The sequence below is a fragment of the Saccopteryx leptura genome, chromosome 2 (genome assembly GCF_036850995.1).
Source record: "Saccopteryx leptura isolate mSacLep1 chromosome 2, mSacLep1_pri_phased_curated, whole genome shotgun sequence".
In the NCBI taxonomy this organism is placed as follows: Eukaryota; Metazoa; Chordata; class Mammalia; order Chiroptera; family Emballonuridae; genus Saccopteryx; species Saccopteryx leptura.
The window spans coordinates 141,932,718-141,952,059 of NC_089504.1; the positions used below are offsets into that span (position 1 = coordinate 141,932,718).

Consider the following 19,342-nt stretch of genomic DNA (forward strand, 5'->3'; position numbering starts at 1 on the left):
TGTAGGAGAAGGCCAGTGAAAGGGCCCTCTGATGGGGCTGCACAAAGTCGCCTCAGTGGTACACTCTGGAGGTGTCCTGCACCACTGAAAGATGTGGCCCTGGGAATATGCATTTATTTTATACTCAGGTTGCCTCTGTGCAGAAGATTCACCATGATGACCTCATGACATTCTCATTTCAGGTACCACTGGTGTGGTCTCAAGTACAACAGTTGCACCTGGAAGTTTCAATACAGGTAGGTTAACAAACTGAAAAGAAAATGCCCTTTCTGGAAATAAGGTGACAGAAATTTCTTTCACGTTCATCTTTTCCTGTGGGAGCATCTCAGTATGTTTTCTCTTCTTCCTAAATCTCTATCCTTTATTGCTTTATTTTTTCTTCCAGAAGCCACAACTTCCCCAGGAGTCAGTAGACTACTGTACTGAAACAAAAAACAAATGAGAATTATTGTTTGTGTGTGTGTGTGTGTGTGTGTGTGTGTGTGTGTGTCTGTGAACGAGAGAGAGAGATGAATAGGGAGGAAGACAGACTTTTGGATGTTGATAATTCACCTTTGTTTCTTAGTAAGATAGATATCTGGGGAGGAGTTTTTAGGAACTCTCATCTCAGATCAACAGTGTTTTCTTTTGTTACTTGATGTTCCAATCCTTCTATTTTTGTGGTCCAGCCTCACATAGGTAGATCCTGCAAATGGAAGTAAAAATGATCATTGTTTAGCAAGTTTTCTTGTTTCATTTGTCATTTTAGGTAGCACCACAATATTACCTGCTGGAAGGACAGTCCAAGAAAATTCTATTTCAGGTAAACAGAAGGCCACATGGATAACAGAAAAGCTATTTTAATTCATTAGACTTTCCATAAACACAAGTGACTGAAACTTATCCCACTAATTTATCTTTCTACTTAAAAATTTTCCTGGTTTCATTCTCTTAGGAGCTACCACTCGAGCATCAGTAAATGAAGGCATTGGAAGCACATTAGGTGACTGGGGCGGGGGGAGGCAGAAGGACAAGGGACAAAGCATGGATAACCTCTGTTTTAGTACCATTAAATCCAAGAAAGAAGCGGGCTCGTGTGTTGAGGATTTTCCATCTTTATTGATTTTAGAATATAACTATTCATAAAAGAGCACAAATAATTTGCCATCAGTTGAAAAAGCCCCCAAATAAGCGGATCTTCTCCCACCCCAATGGGAAGAAAAGTCACCACTTCTTTTCTTGTGGCAGGTACCACTAGGGTAGCTTCTGGCACTTCACTTGGACCTGGGAGTTCAAACACAGGTGAGCAAGCCAGATGGAGAGAATCCTCCACAGTGCTGCCACTGAGGAAACTACACCTTTAACTTTCCTCACAACTCTAAATGCTCTTCATATAGTCTACCTTTCCTCTCTCCTAGAAGCGACAGCGCCCTCTAGAGGCAGTGGAACCACCAGCATGAATACAGGTGAGCTCACAGGCTTCCCAACTTCTCTACTATGCAATGACATCATAGCTAAAACTTTCGAGCACTAACTATTCTACCTACACCCTTCTCATTATTATTTCTCTGACCCCTCACTCCAAACAGTGCAGAAAGCACTATTCTTTTTACAGATAAGGAAATCTGTGGCTTAGAAATATTTCCCAAGGTCACACAGCAAATGATCAGCAGATTTTAACTCAGGCAGTCTGGCTCCAGAGTCCATTCTCAACAATGATATTATATGAGCATTACACAGTATCACCAGGTTTCTTTGTTACCTGTCTGATATTTTCTAGAACATTAAAATTTCTACAGTCAATGCATTACCCAAATAAAAATTCAACAAGCAGTCAATCCTGCTTTATATCTTTTTGTTAGGGGATCTAGTAGCCTAGTCACTGGCATTTGAACAGGTGAATAGAGGAAAATACCTTTGTCTGGCCAACATTGATCGCAGAGAAAGGCAGGTTGTCTCTGAGAGTCCCCACCACCACTCCACATTGCACCCTCTCCCCAACAAATTATATTCAGAATGATACATTACCTCAGAAAATGCATAAAACATCTCCAGAGAAAGCTATTCCTGCAAACGATCTTTTTCTATTTATAAAGAATTCTGCAGTTTCCTCATCCTATTCTAGAATGTATCGTCTTCTAATGGGAATAATATGACGTGATGTTGCCGTTCAATTTTGTTTTCAGGTTCTACTGGAGTGGCCCCTGGTGTCAGTACCGTCTCACCTGGACGTTCCAGCACAGGTGGGTCAGCGAGGAGATTGTGCCATCATTTCTTTCCTGGGGCTAGCTCTCGAAGAGTAGCATGTGACCGCTTTTCTTTATGTTTCCATTGGCCCTCACTGCTTTCTTTGTTTTCACTCTCAGAAGCTACAATTTCCATAGAAGGAAGCCTAATCAATGAAAGTAGAATTGGCAACTCTTAAATTCTTGCTAATTCATACTCTGCCTTTGTCTCTTCATGGGACATTTGTTAGAAGAAGCTTATACTTATGAAAATCATAGGTCCTTTAGGCAAAACTTACACTGTAATTCTTTACAGGGGTGTCCAGAAAGGTTTCCCCTTCTGACATTCAAGCTATTACTCTGGTGTTGGATGGAAGCAATATAGTCCATATAGTTCTATATGTATATTTAGGGAAACAAAGATAATGAAAGTAACTCTGGAAGTTTAGGTCTATCAATTTGGGATTTCAGATACTATGAACTTATTCTTCTAACACAATTAAATGCATTTACACAAATATTGTGTCTATTTCTTGGTATTAGGAGCCACCACTGGCACACCTGAAGGGCCAAGTCCTGGACGTAAAACAGGTAAACATGGGAAAGACCCAGAAACCTGTGATATTTAACCCTAGGGAAACAATTTATCAAGACTGGACCAAGAGCCAATGTGTATATTGTGGCCCTGAATTTAAAAATGAGGACTGTACTTCATTTTGACAGGATAACCCTTAAAAGGTCTTATGCTTTTGAGTCACACAGTTTTTTTTTTGTTGGTCATGCTCTCCTCAGGATGCAATTTCTTTTTCTCTCTTCTGCTTTAGGCACCACTGGTGTGATCTCTGGCACAACAGTTGCATCTGGAAGTTCCAGCGCAGGTAAATCAATCATCCAACAGGGGATGTAAGGAGCTTCAGGAATGAGTTCCTCCCCACCCCTGCCCCCTAAGTCCTCCACAAAAACATACACATTTCCATCTGTACCTGGGACACCAGCAAACTCTTCTTAGTCATATGACTTACTTATCTTCTCCTTTATTTCTCTTAGGAGCTACAACATCTTCGGAAAGCAGTAGAATCACTGAGGGTGGAATTAAACTAGGTAAGCACCAGCAGCCAGCTCATTGTTTTTCCCTTCATCTTAAAGTAAAGCGCATTGGCTATAATGGACTTAGGGGGGATTCTGCTTTACCTAAATCTCTCTTTGAGCACAAATTGTCAGAATGTTAAGGATTTTCCTTCATGTAAATTCCCCTTTACTTTGTATATTTGTCATAAAATGTCATAATAGAAACCGTACATGATATATCACATATGGCAAGAAAGTTCCTGATACAAACCGTTAATTCATTAAAAAACTCTTTAATTTGTTCTAAATTAAATCTGAGTTTTAAGCCAAAGGGAATTCACAAATTGATTCTCTCCTTTTGTGATTTCAGTTACCACTGGAGTGACTACTGGCACAACCATTGCACCTGGGAGTTCCAACACAAGTGAGTGATGAAAAAGTTGATCTATATCATCTTTAGAAACCTGATGTCTGCCATAGGAATTTTACATAAGTAACCCAGTTACATATTCTTCCCAAATTTCTGTATCCATTCCGTACCACTCTCTCTTATTTCTTAGAGTCTACAACTTTTACAGAAGTTGGAACTACCACTGGAGTTGGAATAATAACTGGTAAGTGGTTTGCTCTTTCAGCCTTTTGGATTCTCAATAATTTTATGTTTGAGTTTGTGGCAATGATAAATGAATAAGAAGACGGCTGAAACAGGGTTCTATATTCTATCTGAAGTAACAATATGTCAGGTCAGTCAGACTTGGGTCTGGTTCTTTAGACTTCTCTCTTCTTCCCATACACCAGCATTTTAGATGTGATTTTATGAAGCTACAAATGGTGTATTACTCTCCATCTTTTATCTATCTTGCCTCTGCAGGTACTACTTTGAGGTCTACTGGAGTTTCCAGGGGCCCAGAAAATGCCCGTCCTGGTTAGTAGATATGTTTAATTCATTCATCTTGGGCTTCTCTTAAATAGAAAACCCATTCTCATGTGTTTCTTTTTACAAGTAATGTCCCAACATATTAAAAAATGTTTTAAAATTGCACCCTCCACCCCATGTACACACACACACACACACACACACACACACACACACACACACCCAAGGAGTCTCCATTGAAGCATCAAAAAGCCAAGTCATAGGAAGTAAACCAAGTGAAAAAAGAAAAATCACCTTTTTGGGGGTCAAACCATTAAACCACAGAAAAAGGGCTCCAGAATATGACTTTTGCCAAATATTGGTTTGGAAAAATGAAAGTTTGTGGTGCAACATGGTGTTTATTATTCTCTGTTTAAAGAAGCCCCTCCCCCTTACTGCTTAGAAACATGTCAATTTATTTAAGTCCATAATATTTTCAGAGCAAAAAAAAAAAAAAGTCATTATATCATCTCTCTCTCTCTCTCTCTCTCAATTTTACAATCTCCCTCAATCTTAGTTTAATTTCCATTTCAAGTTTTACTTGCACAGCTTCTTCTCTCACCATATTTGTTTTCCTGGAGATTTCAACACAGGATAGTCAAAGTTACTGACATGTACTCTCTTTTATAATCTCAGGCAAAAAGCAGTCTTCTTTGGGAATATATCTTCTACTATCACAATACATAATAGCATCCAGATTATAGAATTGCTTAAAATTACCTTAATTTTTTTTTTCTCCAAGGGACCACCATTTCAGGCAGTAATACCACTGGGAATGGAATACAAAGAGGTCAGTCATAGCATTATAGAATTGTTGAGTTTAATTGATTACTACTGGATTTTCCTATTGGTGGGAGATAAAAGCCTTCTCATTTGAACATCCATGTCTATCTTAAGGCACTTAAATTTCCTGGTCTAAAGATTTTATCAGCTGCATCTTTATTAAGACATACTTCCCAGCATAGACACCTTAATGGGGACAAAAATATATTTTTTGGTAAAGTATCTCCCTACTTTTCTTCATAGGTACTACTATCATATCAGGTGATGTCACCAGCTACCAAGAAGTTTCTAGTCCAGGTAAATGAAGATGACTTAAACGTAGGATGGTCTCACATTAAAAGTTTTTGTTTACTCAAGAAATTTATTAGGGAAATATTTTCTCTATTATATAAAGAGTAGGGGTGTAAAATAACCCAGGAAATTCTAAAAATCTGGTATGCTTGTGGAATACAACCCATGTGTTAGGCGAGCACAGCAAAGGCAGGTGCTTGGAGCCTCTACATAACAATATTATTATAAAAATTATCTGAAGTGAGGAAGTAAAGCTCACCCATCAAGTTTGTATTCCATAACAGTATTGTAACATAGGGCTAGGTTGTAACACAAAAAATATTGAAACAGTCTGACCAGGCGGTGGCACAGTGAATAGAGCGTCAGACTGGGATACAGAGGACCCAGGTTCGAGACCCCGAGGTCTCTAGCTTGAGTGCAGGCTCATCTGGTTTGAGCAAAGCTCACCAGCTTGGACCCAAGGTCGCTGGCTCGAGCAAGGGGTTACTCGGTCTGCTGAAGGCCTACGGTCAAGGTACATATGAGAAAGCAATCAATGAACAACTAAGGTGTCGCAACGAAAAAATTAAGATTGATGCTTCTCGTCTCTCTCCGTTCCTGTCTGTCTGTCCCTGTCTATCCCTCTCTCTGACTCTCTGTCTCTCTCTAAAAAAAAAAAAAATGTATCTTGTAAAAAAAAATAATAAAAAGAATATTGAAACAAATTCCAATGGCAATAAGGAGCAATTTAAATGTTTTTGGTAGATTGATGACCATACACAGATTTGCATTTTTGGAAGATTAACTAAACAAGCTGGAGGATTGATTTGAAAGAGAGTAAGAGTAGAGATATGTCATCCAGTTTGAAACTGTTTAAAATGAGACATGATTAGAGACTAAAAAAGGGAGTGATGTGAGGAAAGAGAGGACAGAAGGATGTGCAGTGTGTTGACAAGTTAGAATCCAGTAGAGTGTGGTGTTGGAAGATGAACAATAGGAAGAAGTTTACGTGAATTTTAGTCCATGGTTTGGTTGCCTGGGTGAATAAATGATAGTATCATCCACAAAATTTAGGAATACACCGAAGGAGGGGAAAACATGGTAACTGATAGGAATAAAAAGTGAATCACAGTTTGAGTTTGAGTTTAAATCCTGCGAGGTATCCTGAGGTAGCCAGGTAGCATGCCGAGCTGGAATGAGAAGCACAACTAGATGCAGAAGAGAGGCCTGCACTGGAGAGAGAAATCTGTCAGTCATTTGCTCACAAACGGAACTTGAAATGCTGAATACTGGAGAGTTTGTTTAGGGTGAACATAGAAAGTGAGATGAGAAGACAAAAAAGTTAAAACATGATTCTTTGGGTTTTAAGGAATAGTCAAAGGCAAAGGAGCCTAAAAAGAGAAAGAATTTAGGCTCAAAATTTGGCAATATAAATTAAGTCAAACCCATAAAACAGAGTGTTGGAGTTCTGACATGTAACCCAGGAGACTGCATTGGTTCTAAATTTAGGGATTCAGGATCTCAAATCAACCAGAAACAACCAGAATTTTCAGGGGACGTGTATGCTTGTGTATAAGATTCTTTTTTCAGAGGGCCAAGCTTTATAGTTAGAAAACTTTGAAATTAGAGAGGAGAACTGTTTTTCTGATATAATTAATTAAAATTTTAAGATTCTTAATCTTCTCCATTTTTCCATTTTTATTTTTTTTTATTTTTCAGGAGCCACCAACATAATTCCAGGGAGCCAACCTACTGGAAGTAAAACAGGTAAGCATAGGGACGTAAAAACGTACAAGCATTGTCTAATTTAGTAATTAGGTTCTAGATGATTCTAGATTTAGAGAAATAAGATCTATGAGGCAATTGGGAATTTCTCCTACCCCCTATTTTCTTTGAACACGCAAGCATTAGAAAGTGCATTGAACAATATTTCTGGCTAATATTTTAGTATAAGAAAAATTATTAAATGCTTTTCCTTGCTTTGGAGGAACAGGAACACTCACCAATACCACACTCTTCTTAGGAAGAGAAAGCCTTTGGAAGGCTCATTCTTCCTTTTTATTACAGGTATCACTGGGATAGCCTTTGGTACGACAGTTATTTCTGGAAGTTCCAATACAGGCAAGTAAATATTTAGTACGTAATTGGCTTTTAATAGCTAAGCCTAGGAAAGTAAGAGCCCTTCTCTGGAATTGACTGTCTGTTGTAGCATCAGCACAGCAGTCCTGACTCCGTTCTTGTTTGCCTCTCTTAGGGGCTACCACTGGAACTGGAATGCCAACACGTAAGTGTCAATGGTACAGACCTGTTACCTTCTTGTTAATGATTCCCATGCCTTGTACTTAACAGAAGGGGATATTGAGGGTAAAGATAAAAGGCCCAGGAAATATGGCAGAAGCTTAGTGGGATTGTGTTTTTCCAGACATCGAAGGTTCTCTTCTTGCTCTGAGTTTTTTTTTAGCTCAGTCCAGAGTTCCCAGGTAAGTTTTAAAGGTAAACATGGACACCTGCTAAACAAAGGAGTAGAGGCTAAAATCTAGCCAACATCCTTCCAACAAGGTGTAAATCCATGAGGCCTTATCTGTCCAAGAATGTAGTTTTTTGTGATTCACGAAGGTACCCTTTGGGTTAGCTGCAGCTGTTGGCCCAGACTTTCATCTGATTTACTTTCTCTTTTTATTGATCTTTGAAAATAGTGATAAGAGGTGCATCTGAAATGAAGTGTTCTTCATTTGCCTTTGCAGGTACTACTGTGGTATCAAGTGAGATTACTGGCGTCCCGGAAAGTTCCAGCCCAGGTAATGGAAATGACAGCCTGAAATGAAGTTTACATGCTAAACATTCTTCTCCCTTTAACACCCAAGTATTACAGATAACCAATACTTAGCTCTTTGAATGAATATCCAACTTAAACTGTAAAAGGAAAATCGCACCAGATGGACTTTAATACACAAGAAAGACTTTAAGATTATTGCATTAGGTGTCAAAACCATTGCAATAAGGGTAAGATTTTGAATTCAACTCTGCTGAAACAAAAGGCAGGGGAGTTTTAAGAGCTGGGTGAACTAGTGGAAAAGTACTGGAGGGCAGGCCTTGAGGAGAGGTTGGTCTAAGTCAGTGGTGGTCAGTCTGGTCCCTATTGCCCACTAGTGGGCGTTCCAGCTTTCATGGTGGGCGGTAGCAGAGCAACCAAAGTATAAATAAAAAGATAGATTTAACTACAGTAAGTTGTTTTATAAAGATTTATTCTGCCAAACTTACCAAAAACCCAACATAAAGTACTTGGTAAATAATTATTATTATTATGTGCTTTAACTTGCTGTAACTCTGCTTTATAAATTTTATAAAGTAAACTTAATTCCCTACTTTATAAATCACCATTACTGTGAAACCGGTGGGCGGTTAGAAAATTTTACTACTAACAGAGGTACAAAAGCGATAGGTATAAAAAGGTTGACTACCCCTGGTCTAAGTGATTAGGCCATCTATGTTTGCTAATTGGTGCTTATAGAATGAAATTAGGCTCCTACCTTTCATGAAGACTGGGAGATAAGGGTGCTATTATTCTTGATGATCACATGTCAAAGGGGTGGCTCCTAGGTCTTTGAAAAAAAAATTCCTGGATTATAAAACCAGCTAGAGACTTTGCATCTCAAAGAGGCAGAGGAAAAAAATTTACAATTGCAGATTTTCTAAAGTATATGCTCTAGGAAAGGGAGTCCAAGGATCTATAGTTAGGACAAAACAAGCCTAAAATTTAATCAGGCTGAAGAGGATGTTAAGGCCATCTTCATCAACAGAGATGTTTTCTCATTTTATCTCACTCTGTCCCCCCAAAGCTGATGATACAGGATAACCAAGAAATCAAGTTATAAGGAGTAAAAGAAAAGTGTGGAAAGAGGTCTTGTCATTTAGAGAAGGGAACTTATAAGTGAGACATTTGCCAGGGTCATAAAAAAATATTTTATTCATTTCTGTGAGCAAGAAGCTGCTAAGATAGAGACCTCTTGTGTTTCTGTGGCAGAAGCCTTGATAGATGCCTGAATATACTCTAAGTGCTTTGAGACATTTGTTCAATGTAGAGATGTCTTAGTATATTCTTTTGAGACCAGAAAAAGTTCATTGCTCTTCTGCTACTCATTTTAGATACCTTCACAGAAACATCTGAAACAACCATTGCTCCTGGAATTTCTTCCACAGGTAAGTAAAATAATAATAAATAAATTTTGCCTGGTGGCATCTCAGAAGACATGATAGCTTTCAGAAGTTAAACTCAAGCTTCTTCAGTTCCTTATACCCCGTACTTTTGTTCCTCCCTAAATTGTCACTGCTTCCACAGAGACAAGGAAACCTCTGGACCTGGAATGCAAACATATGAATGACAGTGATACAAACTCTTTGATGAAGTATGCCTGTGGTTATGTATGAGGAGTTGAGTTTAGAGGAGAGAAATGGTGGAAAAGAAACAGGACAGAAAAGCCAGGAGGATTATGTTAAATTTCCTTGGGGAACTTTGAAGTTCAGCTATGAATTTTTTTTTTTTTTCTCAGACATTTTTGGGTCAGGCTTTCACCAGAATGCTTCTCCAGAACTCTTAATTATAAAGTTCTTAGTTTGAAATCTCTGAGTATGAGAGTGTGAAATGTACTATTCCTGAATTTTTAAAATATTTCCTTCCACAGGTTTTACCTCAGTGTCAAGGGGAATAAAAACAAGCTCCAAAGTGTCCTACCCAGGTAAAATGAAATATCCAAATGTTGGGATAAATTGTCTATTCCACAACTTATTCAAGCTTTCCTTGGGCATAAATTTGTGTGATCATTTGTACACTCACATACACAGACTTAATATGCATATAGATGTTATTCAAATAATAAAACAACATCATCCTTTTATTTTCACTCAGAAACCACTGTAGTAGCAACAGAAAATCAAGAAACTGAAAATAAAACAGGTCAGTATGGAAAAAGTCCTCATTTCTTTGCTACTTATTCAACGAATATTCCTTAAATACCTTATATGTGTTGGACACTAGAACCAACACTAATGGCAAAAATATCAATAAAATATAGCCCTTGCCATTTTATTATTTTAGGTGTGTTAGGGGATTATTATAGGCACAGAAACTGACTTTACAGAGTATATGATGCTAACCTTTAAACAATTATGCACAATTATGGTCCCAGGGGTGCGTCAAGAGGAGAGTATTCATTTCTGCCTGTTAGTTGGTACTATTGAGTGAAAGCATCAGAAAAGATAGGATTGAGTTTAATATTGGCTGGAGTGAGAAGGGAAGCCTACCAAACAGCCCTTGAAAAGACAGAGACATGAATGAATTCAGGAAGCAACCAGATTATAGTGATGACTGTATGAGGTTTAGGGAAGAAATGAAATTGGAAAGGTAAGTAGAGGAAAGTTCATGAAGAATCTTATTTCCAAACTTACATGAGACACTAAATGGGATCCCTTTAAGAATTTTTGTTAAGAGAATAATATACTGCTCACAAAAATTGGGGGATATTTCAAAATGAATATGAAGCTATAAAATATCCCCTAAGTTTTGTGAGCAGTTATATAATCAGGTGTTTGAGAGAAATTGCTCAGATGATTATGTGGAGATTAGGGATTGTTCTTTATGGTTCTTCTCACAAATATCTTCAATGAGCTCTTGGAATTCTGGCCAGGGAAGATTTTTCTGCTGTTTTTATGCCAAATAAATTATTTCTCTCTCTCCTGCTGCTGCTTTCTTAATTAGGAATTAGCCTAGCCTCCCTGAGTAAAGAGGAATTTGATACCTCAAACACCCACATCTTTTATTTCTTTTCTGTGTTCTGTACCTATTACTTGTCAGCATCTCTTTACCTAAACATGCAAAAATTTTAAGTTCATCTCAAATAGCCTGTTGCTTCTAGGACAGAGTTTTGCTTAGTTGGTAGAATAAAAGTATTAAGCTTATTTTTAGCTGTTTGAAAATGTAATGTGGAATATATCAATAAATTGTTGAATTGACCAAAACACATGATGTGTGAAAGCTCAAAAAGGAACATATGGCCAAATTAAGCAGTGGGTGGGGGTGAGGATAGAACAAAATTGAAATAGTTCAAGAAGTTCAAGAAGACAAAAATAAGATTAAAATTTTGAAACAACTAAAAGTAAGAAACTAAAAATACTTATATTTTTTCTATATATTCTTTTCTTATTTTGATTTTATATTTTATTGTCCTGTTCACTAGAATTGTCTTCCAAGAAAATTTGAAGAGAAGTTTACCTTGATGTTTTCCCATTTCTCCTTCAGACACTCATATACCCCTCCCATTAAACTATGAGATCCAAAAGGAACACTTTCTAATGGTGGAACTTCAAAGGCCATTAGGAGAAAAAGGGACGTTAAATAAAATGTGTCTGTTTGGAAGACTAGCAGTATAGCCAGTTTTTTCAGTAATGATATTACTATATTTACCCCAAACTTTTCTAAGAGCTTTAGAGGCTAACCTGAGCTGTCTCTATTTACACAGGATGTCCAGCATCACTTCCACCACCTCCAGGTAAGAATACCTGCACTTGAAAAGTGATCATTCAGCCCTAGCCCATTGGCTCAGTGTTCGAGCATCAGCCCTGATATGTGGATGTCCTGGGTTTGAATCCTGGTCAGGGCACACAAGAGAAGCTACCATCTGCTTCTCCATCCCCCCCTTGCCTTCTCTCTCCCTCTCCCTCTCCCTCTCTTTCTTCTCCTATCTCCTTCTCTTTCTCTCCTCCTCCCATGGCCATTGCTTGATTGATCCTAGCAAGCTGGCCCTGGATGCTGAGGAAGGCTCTGGTGGCCTCTGCCTCAAACTCTAAAAATAAGTTGATTGCCAAACAATGGAGCAATGCCTCAGATGGGCAAATCATCACCCTATAGGGAGCTTGCCGGATAAATCCTGATTGGGGCACATACAGGAATCTGTCTCTGCCTCCCCTTCTCTCACTGAAAGAAAGAAAGAAAGAAAGAAAGAAAGAAAGAAAGAAAGAAAGAAAGAAAGAAAGAAAGAAAGAAAGGGAAAAGAAAGGAAAGGCAATTCATTTTGCATTAGTGAGTCTTATAAAACAGATTTCAGAGGTCATGCAAATAAAAGTCACTAGCTATGAAAATGTTATAGGATATAAAAACTTAAAGTGGGCGATGTTAGCTTTTCTTCACCAGATAAATAGTGAGTGGCAGTCTGTTTTCTACCACGCAAATTAATAAGACCAAACCAGACAGATGTTATCAACTTAAATAAGGTTTACCAACTAAATAAAGTGTTTCATGTAATTATTTAATATCTTAATGAAAATATTGTCACTTGATAATATATTTTAAACTAGATAATTCCAGCTTTTCTGAGGACTGAATTATAGTGATAAAAATTAAGGTTAAACAGAGTTCCATGATTTTAGAGGGTTTTGAGTTCCTGCTTTCTCAAGCCAAGGTGATGTGCTTTGTAGAAAGTGACAAAAGTTACCAAAAATGATTCTCTGATCTTAGATTATAGTAGGAGATGGGATGTTTTCAAAGAAACATAGGCAGTTTTCATATAAGGTTGAAAATAGATTTTATATTTTAAAATATAAAACATAGAGAGTATATGTCATGTCACAATGTTGCCTATATTGTATACTTTGGACAGATTGTCTGGTATTTTATTACAGAATTGTAATTTGAGAACAATTATATTGACTACTTCAGGGTATGTAAGTGAAAAAAGTGAGACAAGGTTGAGATTGGAGTCATATTATGGCAACCTCGGAAGCTAGAATGCTAGAAGAAAGTATTTATTTTATAGGACTGTAAGGGGACAGAAAAGAGGTCTGAATCATAGTAACCCCTGAAAAAGCCCGAGTATGCTACGTCAATGATAAGGAGTAGTATTATAACAAGTAGAACCAGGGAAAGAAGGAATTAAATAAGGATGAAGATAACAAGATTTTGATCTATATTGGATATTAAGTAAAGAAAGGAAGGAATCAAAATGACACAAAGTTTTAAGCTTAAATGATTGAGAGAATGGTTTGGTCCTTCACAGGAGGAAACCAGTTTAGATGAGCAAGATAATACAATCTGTACTGTGGACAGTGAGTTTGAAGTTCTTACAGATTGACCGGCATTTCTTAGGCTGAGTGAGATCTGGGTCCTTCGCTCACATGAGATGTCTGTACTGGAGCTAAAGAGTCATCCAATTGATATTACAGTGGACATATATTATACTGAGGGAGAGTACGAGGGGAAGACTAGAGACAAACTAAGAGGAAAGAGGAAGAGCTGATAATAAAGGAATTTCAGAATGTTGACTCTGAAGGAAAGAGAACATTTTCAAGATGAGAGTTGCAAATGTCAGCTTTTATAAGGGAACTTGAAAAACTGAGAAGGCCCTTGAGACTGGTGATTGTAAAGTCTTGGTGACTTATAGGGTTATGGAGGCAAAGGTCAGACTGTAAAACAGTAGCCAGTAGATTTAATGACACTGCTAGGAGAAATGAAGAATTCTCATATGCTGGTGTGTGTGTGTGTCCGTCTTACGGTACCATACATTCCTCCATAATTCTGTGTCTTTGAAGTCCTAGTGTTAATTACAGCATTGGCCACCTGGTATTTATCTATAAATAACAGATGGTTGTATTTTGCCAAATTTAATCAGCATTTATCATTTCATGTTAACAGTTTGCCATGGTCCATTGGGAGAAGAGAAATCTGTAAGTACATAGTTTTTCTCTACTTTCATGCAAATTTGCTGTCATTCCAAGTATTTCAATAGAAGTCTAAACTTTGTTTCTGTAGCCTGGAGACGTATGGACTGCTAATTGCCACAAATGCACCTGTACTGATGCAAATGCTGTAGACTGTACACCTAAGGAGTGCCCTTCTCCACCCACATGCAGAACTGGAGAGAGGCTTATAAAGTTCAAAGATAACGATACCTGCTGTGAAATTGGACACTGTGGTGTGTATTCATAATGCATTATTTGAATTGAATTGTTTCTTTACTCACATATTTTAGAGATATTTATTGAGTTATTAATATGTGTCAAACACTATACTAAATGGGTGTGATAAATAAAACAATCAATATTTGTCCTCTTAAAATTACTATTTTGAAGTGAAGGAAACCCAGAATTAACAGTTATGAATATGATCAGATTAAAGGCATATAGTGGTATTATAGGAAGAACATTATAATTGACTAATTAATACAATCACATTTACAATTCTTGATTTGTAAATAAAAAAAATTAAAATATTTTTTGGATAAAATGATGTATTTATTTTTCAGAACCAAGAACATGTTTATTTAATAATACTGACTATAAGGTAAGGTTGTTTCTACTTGACCGTATTTTTATTATTATAATAACGAATAAAGCAGGCTCTTTCAGCTTATGACATGAAAATTTCATAGATAATGATGGGCAGAATTTGCTCATTCTCCCCCCCCATATTCAATTTTTAAAGGAATGTCAAATCTAACACTCAGCATGGCTTACTTCAAAGGGAAAAAATATACTTGATCATTAACTACCAAGCAATGGAGGTTCTGAATAATTCCCACGGGTCTCGCCAGATGGAAAAGACACACTTTGTAGCCTTCAAATCAATGAACAGAGTTAAACAGTAATTATAACCTGAAAGATCAGATGGCTAAACTGTCAGAGATCAAATAAGAAAACCCCAAAGACTAGAACCCCATTGTGAGACTATAGCAATACAGTATATTCAGCGGTGGGTTTTGACAATTGATTTGGCATTTTAAATAGTAATTTAATTTCTTAGCAAAAGTATCAGGGAGCTATAAAAAACAGATGATTCTCAAATTGACTTCAGTATATTGAACTGGCAATACTAAATATTTTTAATGATCCGCAATAAAATATATGTGGTGTGCTAAGAAATACATAGAAACAAAGCCTATGAGAGTTTTAATTTGGTAACTCATTTATCATACTCAATTTTTAGTTTCTTAATTTTTAGTTTCCAAAGGTGACCTGGCTTGAGAATCTATGACAGTTTTTAAACATAAAATGTAATAATGTTTAAAGAACAAAGGAAATGTTTTACTGCCAATGATTTATATGCAAAATAATTGAAATAATCAAATTCCAGTTTAAAAGAAAGTTCATTTTGTGGTGGAGGCCCTGAAAGAAATACAGTTTTCCAAACTGGTGCTTAAATTTTGAACATTAATTATAAAGCAATCTGGGGGGCTTTAAAAGTTCATGTACCCGAAACTTTTATAATTTTGCTGACCAATGTCACCCCAACAAATTCATTTAAAAAAATTTTTTAAAAAAGTATAGAAACTCAGCAAAGATAGAAGATGTGACTTTTGATCTGTGATAAACCTATTTTATGACATTTTTTCTCCATTTGGATTTCTTCTCCCCCCCCCCCTTAAACATAGAGTATAAAGATTGGTCAATGACTACTCCAAATAAAATAACTTTTCTGGGAAATACTTAAAATGTGTTCTCAGGTAACTGTATGTGGATCTTAGTTGAGTCTTGACACACTCTGTGCTCTCAGAGGGGAACTCTGACTTATTCATGGAAGTAGAAGGCTTTCATTCCACGTTTCCCTTACATTTTAACCTAATGGCTGAAAGTGCTTTTGGAAATTCACTAAACATCATGAATCTGATTTTTTTAGTAGGTTTTATTATCAACCTCAATAATAAGTCAAGGTGGATGATTGCTTTACTCTCTCCTCTCCATATCTCCCAGATTGGTGCTTCATTTGACGACCCCAACAACCCTTGTGTCTCCTACTCCTGCCACAATACTGGTTTCACTGCAACAGTCCAAGACTGCCCGAAGCAGACATGGTGTGCAGAAGTGAGTCATCTTCTCAAGTAACAAACAACAAGATTCACTTCTCATATTCAAAGCAAACACAAACTGTCTTTTTTTGTCATTTGGAAAAGTTTGTGTCTGGCCAGTAGACCTCATGTAGATTTCATTCTAGATTATGTCATTTACCTTTTATTGTGAAGTATATTTTCAATATCAAAGATACATTTGAATGCTCTGTCAAACTTAATCTACTGCTATTCTAGAAGTAAGTTACTGTAGAAAGCATGTTATTATTTTTAAACAAACAATCCTGGTTTGCTCTCAAGACTTGTGGAGTCAGATTAATAATTTTCCATAAAAATACAAAATTTTCATTTAATTCCATATGTTTACTTTTCAGATTTTTCTTTGTACCAGTCTTTATTTTTATCCCTCCCAAATATGGTGAAGGATTTGTATTAATAAATGCTTATATTTAAGTTATTAAGGAAGGTTTAAGCTTAACTTATTTTTCTTTCTGAAGATATAATTGATAATATAATTTAAAGCTTTATTTTATAACTCCAGTATTGGATTTCAACATGTATTGTGCTTTTACTCTGAGACATTGATAAGTTTAAGAGTATAATAATATGTAAAGTAAAAATTTCTGCCTGTGATAAACTTGATGTATTAAAGTATTTTTCAATTAAAACAAATAAGAACTAATTTTTTATTCCTTTGCATTTTATTTAAAAAATATTAGTTTAAATATTTTTTCCCCTTTCAAGCCACTGTTGCAAAAATTAGTGTAAATACTCAGTCTCATTTTTACTGCTACTCTGTGCTTACTGAATCTAAGATTAGCATGTTTATCTGTCCATTTCCCCCTCCTTTGTGATACTCTTTCAATAAGTTAAGACATTATATTATTTATAGAAAAATATAGAAAAATTTCAGTCTTTTTTTTTCTTTTTCTCTCACCCATATAGGAAGACAGAGTCTATGATTCAAAAAAATGTTGCTATACATGTAAGTAAAATTAAGCTCCATGTGTAGAGGAAATGTAAACTGCTTAAAAAAATTGCTTCTTTAAAACAAAATGGCATATCACTAAGAGAAAGTCTCCTGTGTTTTTAGCACAATAGGTATTCTAATCTTATGCATATACTAACAATTGTTATTTGCACATAATAGACTATCGTTATTTGTGTTGGTTACAACATTCTTCCTAGTAAAAAAACCAGTAATACTTACAAGGAAGAAAATTTAATTTTCATGGGGAAAAAAGTTAACTCTCTCTCTTAACATCCACTGGTTATACTATAAATTGGTATATTAGGTCATAAAAATGACCAGCAATAAGAAAATGGGTCTCAAAAGCTACCATGCCCCTCTTTCTTTCCTTCTCTCCCTCTTCTTTATTCCTTCCTTCTCCCTGTTTCTTTTTTCCTCCTTTCCTCTTCTTCTATGGTAATAATAATAGCAATAATAATATAACATTTGCTTAGTATTAAACAGATACTTTGTGCTGGTTGCTAAAATAGTTAATCCTATCAATAATATTGTGGAGTAGTTATTATCCTCTAATTATGGTTCAGAATACTGAGACTTAGTAATTGTTGATGTTAATTAAACCTTTCTGACTCTGGTCCATTTTGTTTTAGGTAATACCAATTGCAGATCTTCAACCGTTAATGTGACTGTTCGGTACAATGGTTGCAAGAAAAGACTCGAGATGGCAAGATGCGTAGGAGAATGCAAGAAAAGCATCAGGTGAGCTGTTTTGTTTTGTTTATTGAATGTGTACTGCATGTTAATTTTGTAACATTACGGAGGCAATAAAGCTTTCAAAATGTTATGTGGAAAACTTAGCATATGAAAGCTAATGATCAGGACCTTAATATCTCAAATATTAAGATATGACAAGTAGACATTTTTTGAAGGAATGAATCATTTTGAAGTAGCTTTCTCTATATATCAAACATAATACATTTATAGCAAATGTATTTATAGTCATACAGTGATTACAAGGAGTTCCTTAAGCAAATACTCTTGTTAAAAGTATATATTTTAGATATATAACATATTACATTTTTCTTTTCTTTTTTTTTTTTTTTTTCTTTTCATTTTTCTGAAGCTGGAAACAGGGAGAGACAGTCAGACAGACTCCCGCATGCGCCTGACCGGGATCCACCCGGCACGCCCACCAGGGGGCGATGCTCTGCCCATCCTGGGCGTCGCCACGTTGCGACCAGAGCCACTCCAGCGCCTGAGGCAGAGGCCACAGAGCCATCCCCAGCGCCCGGGCCATCTTTGCTCCAATGGAGCCTTGGCTGCGGGAGGGGAAGAGAGAGACAGAGAGGAAAGCGCGGCGGAGGGGTGGAGAAGCAAATGGGCGCTTCTCCTGTGTGCCCTGGCCGGGAATCGAACCCGGGTCCTCCGCACGCTAGGCCGACGAACATATTACATTTTTATGTACACTTTTCACATATAAATTAATTTATGGAAAATAACATGTCATTAAGTTGTATATTTAAAAATCTGTTCTATTATTTTTTTGCACCATAATGCCCTAATTATGGGATCATAAATCTCCATTTGAATTTGTTTTCCTCTTCCTTTTGATCTTAACCACTTATCACTGATCTACATCAGAAATTTATAGTGAGGGGAAATGCAATACAAAGTGTAGGAAAAAAATAAACTGGTTGGGTGCCTTGGTAAATCACATAGACAATTAAAAGTTGAGCATTGATGCTAATGTATTTCATGAGACATTCCAAAAATAATTATTATGGAATATTTTCTTTTAGGTACAATTATGATATCTTTCAGTTGGAAAATTCCTGCCTTTGCTGCCGAGAAGAAAAGTACGAGTTTAGAGACATCGTCCTTGACTGCCCTAATGGCAGTACGATGCCTTACAGATACAGGCACATCACAGCATGCTCTTGCTTAGACAAGTGCCATCAGTCTGCATCCTCAGCGGCCAAATAGTGCTAGCATTACTCCTCCAGCTGTAACCGGCAGGTATTTACTAGATAAGCGGAGAAGAAGAATCACTCTGCTAAGAGAATGGCTAAATGTTTATATCTCCATCAGAAAGTGAGTTCTAATTGTGAGGTGTTTTGTCCTTTTGTTGACTGGATTTAGAAAAATAAATACAATTTTGCAAACAATTAGTGAGTACATGTATTTATTTGATAGCAATAAGACAAGTCATATCATGGCTCTCCAACATAGTCTTATTCTAGTCTTCATCTCACAAGGCCATTATCCTGTTTTGTTCCTTCCCTTCCCAGTTAAACTTACT

The 19,342-nt window shown here is 36.6% G+C and overlaps 1 protein-coding gene across 1 annotated transcript in view; it reads left to right on the forward strand.

Moving 5' to 3' along the window:
* The window catches only part of LOC136391576 (mucin-19-like), a 107,051-nt gene extending 87,855 nt beyond the window's left edge, over positions 1 to 19,196 (forward strand). Inside the window, exons 118-144 of the mRNA XM_066363327.1 lie at positions 183 to 236; positions 1,228 to 1,281; positions 1,398 to 1,445; positions 2,166 to 2,222; positions 2,748 to 2,795; positions 3,029 to 3,082; positions 3,252 to 3,305; positions 3,643 to 3,696; positions 3,833 to 3,886; positions 4,144 to 4,197; positions 4,931 to 4,978; positions 5,215 to 5,268; positions 6,961 to 7,008; positions 7,309 to 7,362; positions 7,496 to 7,525; positions 7,986 to 8,039; positions 9,388 to 9,441; positions 9,924 to 9,977; positions 10,148 to 10,195; positions 11,757 to 11,786; positions 13,925 to 13,956; positions 14,042 to 14,204; positions 14,535 to 14,572; positions 15,979 to 16,089; positions 17,019 to 17,058; positions 17,694 to 17,802; positions 18,843 to 19,196. Of these exons, the coding sequence (XP_066219424.1) occupies positions 183 to 236; positions 1,228 to 1,281; positions 1,398 to 1,445; positions 2,166 to 2,222; positions 2,748 to 2,795; positions 3,029 to 3,082; positions 3,252 to 3,305; positions 3,643 to 3,696; positions 3,833 to 3,886; positions 4,144 to 4,197; positions 4,931 to 4,978; positions 5,215 to 5,268; positions 6,961 to 7,008; positions 7,309 to 7,362; positions 7,496 to 7,525; positions 7,986 to 8,039; positions 9,388 to 9,441; positions 9,924 to 9,977; positions 10,148 to 10,195; positions 11,757 to 11,786; positions 13,925 to 13,956; positions 14,042 to 14,204; positions 14,535 to 14,572; positions 15,979 to 16,089; positions 17,019 to 17,058; positions 17,694 to 17,802; positions 18,843 to 19,026 (1,682 nt within the window). The 3' untranslated portion in view covers positions 19,027 to 19,196. The remainder of the gene's footprint in view (positions 1 to 182; positions 237 to 1,227; positions 1,282 to 1,397; positions 1,446 to 2,165; positions 2,223 to 2,747; positions 2,796 to 3,028; positions 3,083 to 3,251; positions 3,306 to 3,642; positions 3,697 to 3,832; positions 3,887 to 4,143; positions 4,198 to 4,930; positions 4,979 to 5,214; positions 5,269 to 6,960; positions 7,009 to 7,308; positions 7,363 to 7,495; positions 7,526 to 7,985; positions 8,040 to 9,387; positions 9,442 to 9,923; positions 9,978 to 10,147; positions 10,196 to 11,756; positions 11,787 to 13,924; positions 13,957 to 14,041; positions 14,205 to 14,534; positions 14,573 to 15,978; positions 16,090 to 17,018; positions 17,059 to 17,693; positions 17,803 to 18,842) is intronic.
* Positions 19,197 to 19,342: the final 146 nt, after the last annotated feature.